We start from the raw sequence: 13,027 nt of genomic DNA on the forward strand, positions 1-13,027 counted from the left end.
TAATTTCTTTTCAAATCATTGTTTTGCAAATTTTTTTTTCTAGACATCTGGATTTCAAATATGTCACGATGAATATACTCCATTTTATGAGTATTATTTTGAGACATGCCATTTGGAGATTTCTACTGGCTTGAACAGGAGCATGACTGTTTTGTTTTTTTTGTTTGTTTGTTTTGTGTGTGTGTTTGAGTATGTTTTTTTGTTGTTGTTGTTTTGTGATAATGCAGCAGGCCTTTATGTTTGCAAACATTGAATGAATGAAAAGAGGCTGTATCTTATAATGCTGGAAAATGAATAAAAATATTGTGGCAAAAAAAACAAAATGACAGTAGTTTTAAGTCTGCAGCTGAGATGTCCCCATTGTCTTCATGTTGTGTGACAAACAAAAAAATCTGGCTTTATCTGGGTGATTCTTCAGCTTTTCATTCATTATTTTTATCATTTGAAAAGTGGCCCTTTAACTGTTTTTGTTATAATTCCTTTTTCTCTGAACCACATTTTGGACATTCAACCCTGCATTTTTTTTTTATTTAATACTGATCTAACGTTATTTTCAAAAATACACACACACACACACACACACACACACACACACACACACACACAGAAGGGCCCCAGCCGGCCGGTAGATACAAACACACAACCCTCTGGGCCTTTCCCAAACCATACCCTACCCACTCCCACCCCGTCACGGAGTGTGACTCCATTTGTGGTCACCTTCACAGCTGATTGAAGCACCCTTTATTAAAGATCAGAGTGAAAAACAAGATGTTTACAGAAAAAAGGCAAGAAATGCCACCAAAGAAGCTTAGTAGTAAGTTGTATATCTATTTATGTAGGCCTACCTAATTTGTATTTATTAATTTATCAATTTATTGATTAAGTTTTGTTTTTCTTCATGAATATGAAAAGTTACGACAGTTGCTTTTTCTGCCACAGAGAGGGATGTTTGTCCCAAAGCTTGCTGCTGTAATTATACCTTAAGCTGCTTGTTTTTTTGCAACCATTCCTTTAACACTACAATGTACAACACTTTATAATCAAATGAACGCATCTGTTTTCCACTGACTAGAGAGGGGCATACCTTATTCTAAATTCAATGTAACCTTTAAGATGTTAACGTCTGACATTATTCAGTGTGTATTGTAGTTTGAGCAGTTTTCGTTTGCAAAGTTAGTAACATGGAACCTAATTTGTTCTGAGTGTCTTCATGACAAACAATACACCATTGCACGTGGTCCATAAGTTGGCATCAGAGGGTTTCATAAGTCACTTCCGCTCTTCACTGATTGGTTTGGGACAGCACTCATTGTGGCGGAACCCTGCGTGTGAACGCAGAAACCGAGTGAAAGTGGACAGAGAGGGGTGTAGGAGGTGGTCTGGGAAAGGCCGTCTGACTGTGAGACGACAGTGCTAAAATGCATGGCACACAGAATTTTAGGTCATGCTCAGATTTGAAATTCTCAGTCATGTTGGGTTGCATTGATTCCCCCCAAAAATCAGATACATTCAGATCCAATGAGGTCAGATCGACCACAGCTATGGACTATGTTTTTAGGGGCGCTCTCAATGTTGTAATAAACATTGCAAGGCATAGCAAAGCTGTACCCACCTCAATGTGGAAGATTTTGTCCCGATATTTGAGCTTAACCCTTTCTCTCATTTCAGAGCAGCTGTTTTTGATGCACTTTTGATGGCGGGCCTTCAAAAAGGGAGCTACAGTACAAGGGGTAGCGGTACTACTGTGCACTGTAACGTGGACTGATTTTCTAGCAACAGAATTATGATGAAATGATGTACATAGATTGATTTTAAGTTTAAAGTTACTTTAGCTGCCTACAATAGGATGAAACTGTTGATTAAGGGAAAAGCTGTGTCGAAACCAAACCACATGAAACACATTCAAGATAAGCAAGCACATTAGTCCCATTCACTCTGCTACATTAATTACAAGTAAACAAACACACCTTTACTTTACATGCTTTCAAACTAATGCACAATTGATGAAAACCTGCATTTATCTGAGTGCCTGAGTGCCTTCTGTCTATCCTCCAGGTGTTACACATTAATATGTTTAACAGACACAGGGACACTGAATAAGGGCTGTCTCCTCTCTTTCTGTTCTCTCCTTTCTTTTTCCTGTGTGGCACTGTGGCAAATCACATTGAGTTTAATGCTGCATTACTGCCCTCTGCTGATTATCCCTTTTTTTTGGCTACTCTCAAAGTGTTGAATGGAATAAATGGGATGTAGTATCTCACATCTGGACCATGCTCTCCTTTGTCCCCCTTTGCTCCTTTTTCATAATAGCCAGGGTCTCCCTGGGAACAGATTGAAATATGGACAGAGATCACAAACATCAGGGAGGATATTTGCACATATTAAAATCAAAAAGGGCAAGTGTAAAGTATATACTTACTGGTTCACCCTTGCAGCCTTTTCTGCCTACATCTCCTCTGTCTCCTTTTTCACCCTGAGTAGGACATAGACCTCAGGTTAGAGTTCATTAGTTTCCAGGATAATGTTGCCTGTAAGTCTTTCTGTCCAACATTTTGGTCCCAAATAGACCAAGATATTTGAATCTAGCCAATCTGCTGTGGACATCCATAGTCCCTCAAGGTAGATTCTTAATATTCCAGCTAGTTTTCCTTTACTGCCACCATCACTCCATCTACAGGGGAATATCTAACTATAACGAAAAGGTGAGAATGAAATTTACTGAAGATGAGGATTAGTCTTTCCATTTTGGACACTTCATAAGCGTTTTCTCTAACGCCACTTTAAGGTCACTATGTTAACAGCCCGCCTATCAACTGATCTCTTCCCTTTCTTCCTTTTACTTTTTCCATTTACATGTAGGAGAAATTTGCACTTTTGCCTGGCCTTTTTTGAACCTTAACTAAATGGAGGTTGAGTTTTAAAAGCTGGTATTCAAACAGCACCTGCAAACTTTGGAAAGCATTCCAGCTTGTGTGAGCGTGACACCATTGGGTTTCGTGCACTAGCTAAGTCTCAAATGGACTTTATAGGTGCTATCATTCAGGGCAGTTAAAAAAAACACACAGGAAACTACATGTTGTGAAATATGTAAGTGCTACAGTGATTTGATCTGAGTCTGTTACTGTACCTTTAACACAAGACTCTCGGTTAAAAACTCCTTGATCCGACCCCGTGGCCCCGGTGGTCCTTGCGGTCCTGTTCTCCCCTACATCAAACAAATTGACATCATCCTCAAACATAAATAAGTAAAGAATGCACACAAGTAATGTTATGATTATGTCACAGAGATGGTCAGTGCTATATGTTGTGCGATCGATGCAGCATCCTTTCCTCTTTAATTGAGTATAACCTTATTAATATACTGTAACAGTGTATTTAAAAAAAAGGAATTACCTTTGGTCCGCGAGGTCCTGGGATACCACCTATACCCTCTTGTCCCTGAGGGATGGGAAAGCAGTTGTAACTTGTTTATATAAATAATCTAGTCTCCCAGTATTCCTAAAAAAATCCTAGTTTGGTTCCCACATTTAACATCCTTGTCACTGCCAAATCCCACCGATGGGTTTAGCCTGCCCTCCTCTAATACGCTACATCCTATCACCACCATTTTCACTGACTGAAAGGAGTTTCACAGGAAACCGTATCACATGTAGATATTCTCAACACATTCCAAAATACTGCCATGCGAAAAAACAGCTAGGAAATGTTTCCACGTTCCCAGGTAGTGTGAACACTGCTAAGTATGATAACTGGAGAACCAGGCCAAAACAAAAAGCCTGCAGCTGTGGTTTTTCTCTGTGCCACTTAGACGCCCAGTATATACTCACACTCTTATTATCAGCGGTAAAAGCTGTCAAACACGCACACACATACCCAAAGTGTTCATCCATATTTATTAGCGTTACCTTAGATCCTGGAGCCCCAGGACGGCCACTAAGCCCCTGTTCATAAAGAATGCAGACAGTTATATCAAACATCACATAATAACTTTTCCAGAGTGCAATACTCTGTGCAAGACAACGGATAAACCTCACTCACAACAGGGCCCCATGGTCCAGGGTCCCCTGGTGGTCCATGCTGTCCAGGGGGACCTGGATCCCCCTGAAATACAAAGGAGGCTTCCTCTTAATATAAATACATAAAACATTAACATTAACATTACAAACAGAACTCCATCGTTATTATCAATGCAATCCAAAAAGTTACCTGCACTCCATCCCTCCCAGGTGGCCCAGGTGGCCCTGGTATTGCACCCACTGATACCCGAGATTCACCCTGTGAAATCCAGGCAGCAAGTTTATTTAACATTTTGTTGTTTAAACTATTAAATATAGTGTTAGCACACCTGATAATTACAGGTATATAGTGATACTGTGTGGAGGATGTTATAATATTTCACAGCTGCATATTCTAACTCCAGTTCACAGTTTGGCTCTGCAGCCTTCATCACTCATCTTTATGTATCTGTGCACCTGTCATGCATGCGTGTGCTCGGAATCAGAATGAGGGGTTTCCTCTATGAAACGACCGCATAAACCCTACTTCTCATTCACCAATTCAGCAACTAGTGCTTGCAGGAAAAGGGTTACAAATGACAGCCTATTTCACACAGGCTTTGCCCTCTAAAGAGTTTCAACAGGCTTAAGGTTGCCCAAGCTGGGTAAGTAAGCATCCACTGCCATGACACAGACCTGACAACACAGCGTTAGAGGTGTTCACACAGTAATCTCTCCCACTCATAAGTGCTAAAAAGAGGCTGACGAGAGGCCCGAGCATGTTGCCAGTGCACATCTGAGCCCTGACTCTCATTTGGAGTCCACACTGCTGCTGGCCTCATCATGCATACTCTCATGGAGGTGTCTATGAACACATTCTCTCCAGAAATATTTATCCTGCCAGGATTTGTACTCCAATGGTAACGTACAGTACTGTGTGTGATGTCATAGGTCAAATTATAGTGCTTTTGCTCCCGTGCATAGTGAACCCTGATTGTGTTTGACACCTTGTCAAGTGAACAAAGTGATAAAATGGCTGCAGCAGTTTGAAAGATTTGTTTAAACAGAGAGAAGGTGTGGGGATTAGGGAGTAGCCGAATAGGAATCTGCTGTACTTGTATGCTAAACCATAGCAAGCAAAACTAAAGAACTTCCTCTGCCTGGGAGCCACAAATGTGGAAGATAATTCGACAAGACTTGATTTACGGGGAGAACATGTACTTGCATATTATGTGAGTGGGCGGCACGGTGGAACAGTGGTTTCTGGTTCGAACCCAGGGCGGGGGAGACCCTCTGTGTAGTTGGTCTCAGCTGAACATATCTCCCAGTGGAGCTCATATTCAAAGCTAGGAAACTGGAAGACTGCAGAGTTCTGACACCTTTAGCTAAACATGCTTTTGGCACCCTCACATGCATTGTCCATGAGCAGATTGTCTGAGCAGGTGCATGCAAATTGTCAGTCCACACAGATACACAAAGATGACTACAGAGTCTGCAGATCCACACCTAAATACAAAGCCTGCTACAGAAAATCATTATAATGCTCACAAGGAATCTTACTTTCTGATGTCGAAGGTCTATAATGTTTACTCTGGCAACACTCAGTGCTAGCATTCTTGTCAATACAAATAACATAAAGAGCTTCTGTCCTGAAAATTAGATTTGAGAATGAACACATTTCTTGCTGCAAATAAAAGTGGAAGGACGGGCTTGATAGGAGGAACAAAACAAAGAAAAATCTTTAAACAAGTTACTGGTCTCACACGGACTAAGTAGAAAATGAGCTCTGGGAGCTTGGGGAGGCAGAGAGGCCACCTGCTAGTGCAGCGTCATGTTTTTCTTGGTGCATCAGGATCCTGCTAATAAACTTCCTGAAAGGCAGTAATTGCTGAGCAATTCTGCAGCTTCACCCGTCCTAAATTTAAAAAGTACTAAACGACTGACCGTGGGTGGCACAGCACACACTTTATTACCTTAGGCCCAGGTGCACCAGGTGGACCCTGTGAAGGAAAGACAGAGCTGCAGCAAAAATTTCAAACAGTAAACATTTACCTTGATGGTTCATTTTAAGGACGGCACTAAACAACAAAAGAATGAAGGTGATAAGAAATCAGAACATTGTATTTGATTACAACATATAACAGAAATAACCTACTGCATGTCCATCAATCCCGTGGGCCCCGGGAACACCAGGAGGTCCATCCTCTCCCTAAAAGTATGCAATGTGTTTAAAGTGCTCAAAATGAAGTTTACAAAGTCGTGAGGGAAAAAGCTCTCGACTCAAAGCTCCATTATGCAAGCATCTGACAAATGAGTCAAACTATCACATGGAAGCAATGCCACCATACCACTGTTCATATGTAATATTTTCTTACATCTGTTCCATTGCAGCCTGGAGCTCCTGGAGGTCCCGGAGGTCCTTGTAAACCTGGAATACCCTGTAAGAGAATAACAGTAGAAGTTCAAAAAGTAACAGGTGTCTATAAACATATGCAGGGACATGCACTTACACAGTGCATAAATCAGATGATGAACAGCGTGACATGGATATATAGAGAGTAAGATACATCACCGGCAAACCATGAGAGCCAGCAAATCCTTCTTTGCCTTCAGGTCCCTGTAAAGACGGTAACAAAACCAGTTTACTTTTTAAAAGCCAATGAGTGGATACCTAGTCTACCTCAATATTTGCACTTTGTCTATACACATACATATATCAGTCACTTTATTAGGTACACCTGTTCAACTGCTCACTAACACAAATGCCACAAAGAATCAAGGCAGTTCTGAAGGCAAAAGGGGATCCAACCCAGTACATGAGACATTACTCCACACATGTCTATTTTCTCAACTCAATTTTCACGCACTGAGACATCAAATCAACACTCAACAGACACAAGCTTGAATAACACAGTTATTTTACCGGATCGCCTTGTGGCCCCACAGGTCCACTGGGCCCAGTGTTGCCCTGTCAAAGACAGAAACCTATAATTAATCTTAGTGATTTGGTAAGATGCAGCATAAGCACAACTGAAAGTGATATCTGGAAACACAAAGAGAAACTGTAATTCATCATGGTCTACACACAGTTTGAGTCAATGTTGCCCTCTGACAACAGTGTTGGATTTAGAGATATACGGAATATAAGAGCGAAGCAGCCACAAGAGCCAGGCTGAAATTCTACCTTTGGTCCCAAAAGTCCAGCATGACCATCTGGTCCTGGACGGCCCCCTGGCCCTGGGGGACCTGGAAGTCCTAGAAAACCTTTGTCTCCCTGTAAGTGTGAGTTTATGTGTGTGAGAGAAAGAAAGAAAGTGAGAGAAAGAGATAAATGACTAGAGGATTTTTGTTGAAATATTACTGGGAGGCTGATGCTTAAAGGTGCAATATACCACATTTAGAACAAACATAGCATTGAACAACTGTTTGCTATATAAAGATACACTGGAGTAATGGCGTCCTGAGCAGGAAATGAAGTCAAGCTCCCTTGTCTGTTCTTTGTGTTGGTAGCTAAGTTGGGCACGCTTTCATGTTAGTGCATGTGAGTCTCTTCTTTTATGTCCCTTTTGCTAGCTAATTGCCACTGCTCTGCACCGCGCTCATACGGCAGTCATCACCTGCCACTGTGGGTCCAGGACAGCATAGTCATGGAAGCATAATGCCCACCACATGGTTCCCCCTGAGGTTAATGCTCTTAGCTCTTTCAGCACTGTCGCCATTGTTAGCACTATTACCATAGTTAACACTGTTAAGGCCTTCACACACTGAGTCCGTTTTTTTGGATGTATTTTTTTTAAGCCGTCATCCAAAAGAAATCGCCACGCACAGAAACCTTACACACTGATACTGATGCATTTCATTGTTCTATTTGTTGTGAAAATTCGCGATACGTGACAAAATTAAAAGACGTGTTTCCTCCTTTGCCTCTCTCCACTGGAGTTAGCTATCTGGCTGTCACCACTCCCTCCCCGTGTCTTTCAATTGGCACCACAGCTGCATGAAGGGGCGGAGCTATCCTCCACATGCTGTGTGCAGTCCACATCCTCCTCCTCCTCAACATCATCCACCTGAATATTACTATCTGCCTTGGTGAAAGTAGCTATCTGAGTTATGAAATGACTCTGTGAGACCCGTTCCTCTGTCTTGTCCAGCCGCCACATTTTCTTCACTGACTCTTTGTCAAACGTCTCTAAAGGATCTGACGGATGCGAAAAACACAGAAAATTGAACCTGTTCTGAACATTTTAATGAAGGACAAAAGTTTCGGACTCTGTGTGCAAATGTAATTGACACAACGTGAAGTCGGATTTATTTTTAGACGTGTGACGAAAAAAACGTACTCAGTGTTGAAGGCCTTTCATGTGAGCCGCCAGTATTTCTGTTCAGCCACCCCGATGTTTGCTTGTGAGGTCAGAGGTGAAAAGGCAATCTGGGGGTGCTTTTGACAGTAAGACTGATGTTAGCAAAGTGAAAATGAAAACTACATGTTGCATTTTTTTGCCATGAACATACATCCTGTACAGTCACAGGATTTTTTCTTACAGAGCACTGCTGAAGCTGAACTGTAGTAGACTAACAAGGTTTCATGTGTTCTGCTCTCTCTGCTCGGCGCTCACTGTAAGTTGATTTACGATGAAACAGCTGGTCTCTCTCGACAGTGGTAAAATAATTATTAAGAATGTAGAGACACACTTCATAAGCGCTGTACAACTGCACCTGAAGCGTCTTGATTGTGGAAACTGCTGAACAGTGTGCTGGTTTTAATGCAGTTGTGAGACAATAGCACTGTGGCCCCTGGTGCTAGGTCTGTTCTGAAAGCTTTTTAAAATCTGTAGAGATGTTAGAAGAACAATAGTATTCATGTGGTAATACTAACAGATAGTCTTTTACACATAAGACATTTTAATATGTCACAATAAGAAAAGCACAGGTGTAAACATTAATAAATAAAAGTGCGTCAGTCTGATTATATAATGTATAGTTGCATCAAAGTACATGTACATGAGCTGTGGTGTATTGTACTTGAATTACGGGTGGAAACACACTATAATTGTGACTTGAAATGTAACTCTTTAGGAGGGAGTTATACATGAAATACAGTTGTTTCAAAACTGCATGAGGCAGACAATAGATGATCCACTCACCCTGCTGCCTTTCACTCCTTCACAGTGGCACCTTGATCTTCCATTGCACACACACTGAAAAGAAATTGTAACATTCTTCAGTATGTCTTGTGTAAATGGGAAACAGTGCCCAAATAATCTGTATCATTTCGGCATATGGTTTGTCTATACCAGGCATGTTAAACTCGTTTTAATTTTTTTACTACACTATTGCACAATAACCTAGAAGTACCATCAGCTCCAATACTTTTTCTTTATTGTGTAAAGAATTTCAAGTACATTCTGTCGACCTTCATCCTTTTACAAAACAGATGAACAGCCTGAAACCTTGCACCTCTTAAGCTGCAAAATACACCTGTTGGGTGATTTCCTCGGTTACCACATTGGGTTACTGTAGCTTTCAACCAGGACCAGATGTCCTCAGGTGGTACCCAACCTTCACCGAGTGTTCGACCTTTAAGCGCAACACTCTCCAGTTGGTGGGTCGGCAGCTGCCCATCTGATCCTGGCTTCCAGCTATCCTCCTCTCTCTTGCTCCATAACCAGCAGGAGGCTCGTTCAGCCTCTGCCCCCATCCTACGAGCAGCTTGCCTGTTGCTCTTCTCGTCCAGGCCCAGAACCGACAGCAGCCGCCATGCTGATTCAGCAGGAAAGCCTCTGCATTATGTTTCCACAGGGAACAGCCATGCCTGCCATCCTTTGTCTCTGCCCTCCCAGGTCAGAGGTTGGTCTTAGTATAGTCATCTTGGGCCGCATTGGACCCTGTGGCGGGGGAGTTCACCCCTGGTCTATACTGTAATTTATTAGGTTAGACAACAATTGCACGTTCGTCTGTTCTGGAAGAGGGATATCTCCTCAGTTGCTCTTCCGGAGATGACTTACACTTAGCCCATTAAAGAGTATTTTGTGGATTTTTCCCTTATCTGCTGTGAGGGTCCAAGGACAGAGTGATGTATGTTGTCAAGCCCTCTAAGCCCCCCCTCTTCCATACCACTGTGACCCTATTTCATTTCTATCAACCACTCACTGTAATGTGGAAACTGCTACCAGACATTTGAAGGTGAACTACGTGAGTGATCCTGAATCTTAAAAGCATCCCCAGTGTGAAAGCACTTTCTGTCTGGTTGATTCTTTCAGCTTTAGTTCCCTTTACCCTTTAACACCCCCTGCTGTCATGTGTACGCCCCCCTAATGGCTCTATGCCCCCGAGCAGACTTCACCCTACACAGCTACTGATGGCAGTATGCTGATTTGAGTGATCCAAATCATTACACATAAATTACAACTTCTACAAGCATTAAGTTGATGAAGAATTTGTTATTTGCCCAGTGAAGGGGGGATTAATTCGGTAGGATTTGTGGATGCAATTTGCCAAAACAACATCCATAACTCTCCACTGTTAAGAGCTAACACCTCCTGTGTCTCCGTCCAACACAGTGGCCTTTAATTTAAGAGCTGTAAACATTACTGCTTATCAGCAAAAGCAAAAGCTTTCTTGAAAGACTAGAAAAGTGAAGCCACAGTAGTAAAACAGTGTAAAAAAGTGCTGTGGATTGTCTGACTGCGGGCTAAATAACAGGTCAGCTATAGGTTATAATAAGCCACTGACATAATGAACCATTATTGGTTAATGTGAATAATTCAGATGCATTAAATTTCCAATTCACCTTAGCCTTGTGGAGATTGAGCCATAAACCATTGCTCCCAGACAAAAAGAGGGAATACTGGGTCTGATACAATTTCTCTTTGACTCATTTAACAGTTGCCTTTTTACTGTAACATTCAATTTCCTTGTGCACATGAATGGATAATTAAAGGTGGAATAAATTGGACGTTTTAAGGTTGGAGATGTGTTTTGCCATGGCTTTAACAGCATAAAAATGTAGATTTCCTCATCATTCACAAGCTTCCTCTGCTTATTTTTACTTTCTTTTTCAGTCTAGTGATGTACAACGTGTTTTTTTTTTTATCAGAGAAACTATACAAATGTCTGCTTACGTCTCCGTCTAGTGCCGGGTGCCTCTTTTGCTTATTTTCCATCTACCATATCCTGTCCGCCTTCCATAAAAGAGCCCACCAACATAGCCCAGTGAAGTGCATACTGTACACAATGAAGTAAACTAGACTGCAAGCAACCTGCATCTCTTCAGGATACACCATGTTTCAAGTTAAGCACCGACACTGCAGTTACAAACAGACCACAGCACTTGTATATCAGAGCTAAAGCTGTGGAGAATGAATGGTGCTCACATTGTACACAACAGCACACACGCAAGGAGCACGCTGTAACAGTGTGATGCTGTTCTCCCGTAAACACAGATTTAGTGGACTTTTATGTTACCAGGGAGACTCTCAGCAAGAGAACGGTGAAGTTACACAAAACAGCATTGAGAATTATTTTAAAAATTAACAAGCAGCCACCCCTAATCTCTGCAGTTACAGTATGGAAGAAAAGCACAAATAAAAAATAGTGTTTGCATTTCAATACCTGTCCAGACTGTGCTGCTGGCTAAATTAAATCAGCTCTTTCTACAGCGTTATAGTAAGTAAGGAAAAATTAAACATCTTACATTGTTGGCCCCAGTGCCCATCAACATCACAGCCAACAGGATCAGAGGAACTTCAAACACTGGCCTCCCCATGGCTCTTTTCTTGCTCCAGTAACATCAAAAGCTCAGCAGCTTACCACACACACACCCCAGAGGTAATGGATGTCTTTTTCAGCGTCCTCCTCAGCAACTACCCCTCACATTACACCCATCCACTGGGTGATGTTAGGTCATGGCTACAGCTGAATTAAAGTTCTCTGTCTGGGCAATGGTGCCTTGATAGACAAGACAGCCCAGGATAGTTGTTTAACTTGATCCTGAAGAGGGAGGCGGTCTGAGCTTATTGATGCAGTCCACCCCAATCATCATCCGTCTCTTGGTCTCATCCCCGATACTTACAAACAGTGGCAGCTACTCTGTTTGGTTTCCACTGATACGGAGGCAGGAGATTAGTTTGAATCTTGTCGGAGATTATCCCGCTTAGGATGCACTGAAGCGCTCATGAAGACTAATATGAACTTCTGAATTTGGGTGAGTTTTGAAAGTTGTTTTATGTGCATGATGGCCTGCTACCTATAGATGCCTGAGGAGATTACCTGGGTGGGAGGGCAGCACCAACAATGTCTTCATCAGTAGCATGCTTAGATTTTTTACATCTTCATTGCATGTACATTTGACCTCATAGACAATCTGCACTGTCACATATATCAACTGGAACGTGACTCACAGGTGTTTTTGGTGTTTCATGCTTTTATCCGCCACAGGGGGCAGCAGTGAGACCTACACTCACCTGTTACGCAGGTTGATGAGACAGAAGATGGGATCCCCAGTTACAGTTGTGTCTCTGTGCCCCCTCAGGTTAGTCCCACTGCAACCATAATAGTAATGAATTATTATTAGCAATAAGAACAATATGATACGCATTTTATCACTGTGGTATTTGTAGCAGCACCCATATCTGGTGATGATTTATAATAGTAACTTTTTGTGACATTTTTTCCTCATGCATCTGTTTCCAATTTAAAATTTGTACTGTTTTCATTTTATTATTTTTTTATTTGGGAATATTTTCTCAGAAAAACATAAACATAAGGAGGTATCTCTTATTAAATTTGACGGAAATCACTTCCCCAACTATGTAAACCTATTTACCTGAATACAAACACACGTCTTGCTTGTTTACTCAGACATTCAACACACTTGCATTCCAACGTGAAGACTCTGTATAAGAACTGACCACCACCATACTGAGATGGTGTCACCTGCAGTGTGATGGGAGTTTGGATAGACAACATGCTTTTTGCTTTCCTTCTCTCTGGGTGGAGTTTTAGTTCTCCTGCACACAAGAGCAACACATGTA

General features: G+C 41.8%; 1 protein-coding gene across 1 annotated transcript in view; it reads right to left on the reverse strand.

Annotated features, from left to right (window-relative positions):
• The window catches only part of LOC126409163 (collagen alpha-5(IV) chain-like), a 30,718-nt gene extending 18,958 nt beyond the window's left edge, over window positions 1–11,760 (reverse strand). The window contains exons 1-14 of the mRNA XM_050075123.1: window positions 11,689–11,760; window positions 9,140–9,193; window positions 7,180–7,269; window positions 6,919–6,963; window positions 6,568–6,612; window positions 6,371–6,433; window positions 6,151–6,204; window positions 5,969–5,995; window positions 4,039–4,101; window positions 3,906–3,941; window positions 3,394–3,438; window positions 3,128–3,205; window positions 2,420–2,473; window positions 2,262–2,321 (exon numbers count right to left, since the gene is read on the reverse strand). Coding sequence (XP_049931080.1) covers window positions 2,262–2,321; window positions 2,420–2,473; window positions 3,128–3,205; window positions 3,394–3,438; window positions 3,906–3,941; window positions 4,039–4,101; window positions 5,969–5,995; window positions 6,151–6,204; window positions 6,371–6,433; window positions 6,568–6,612; window positions 6,919–6,963; window positions 7,180–7,269; window positions 9,140–9,193; window positions 11,689–11,760 — 786 coding nt within the window. The remainder of the gene's footprint in view (window positions 1–2,261; window positions 2,322–2,419; window positions 2,474–3,127; window positions 3,206–3,393; window positions 3,439–3,905; window positions 3,942–4,038; window positions 4,102–5,968; window positions 5,996–6,150; window positions 6,205–6,370; window positions 6,434–6,567; window positions 6,613–6,918; window positions 6,964–7,179; window positions 7,270–9,139; window positions 9,194–11,688) is intronic.
• Window positions 11,761–13,027: the final 1,267 nt, after the last annotated feature.

This window comes from Epinephelus moara, chromosome 21 (genome assembly GCF_006386435.1).
Source record: "Epinephelus moara isolate mb chromosome 21, YSFRI_EMoa_1.0, whole genome shotgun sequence".
NCBI classification, from domain to species: Eukaryota; Metazoa; Chordata; class Actinopteri; order Perciformes; family Serranidae; genus Epinephelus; species Epinephelus moara.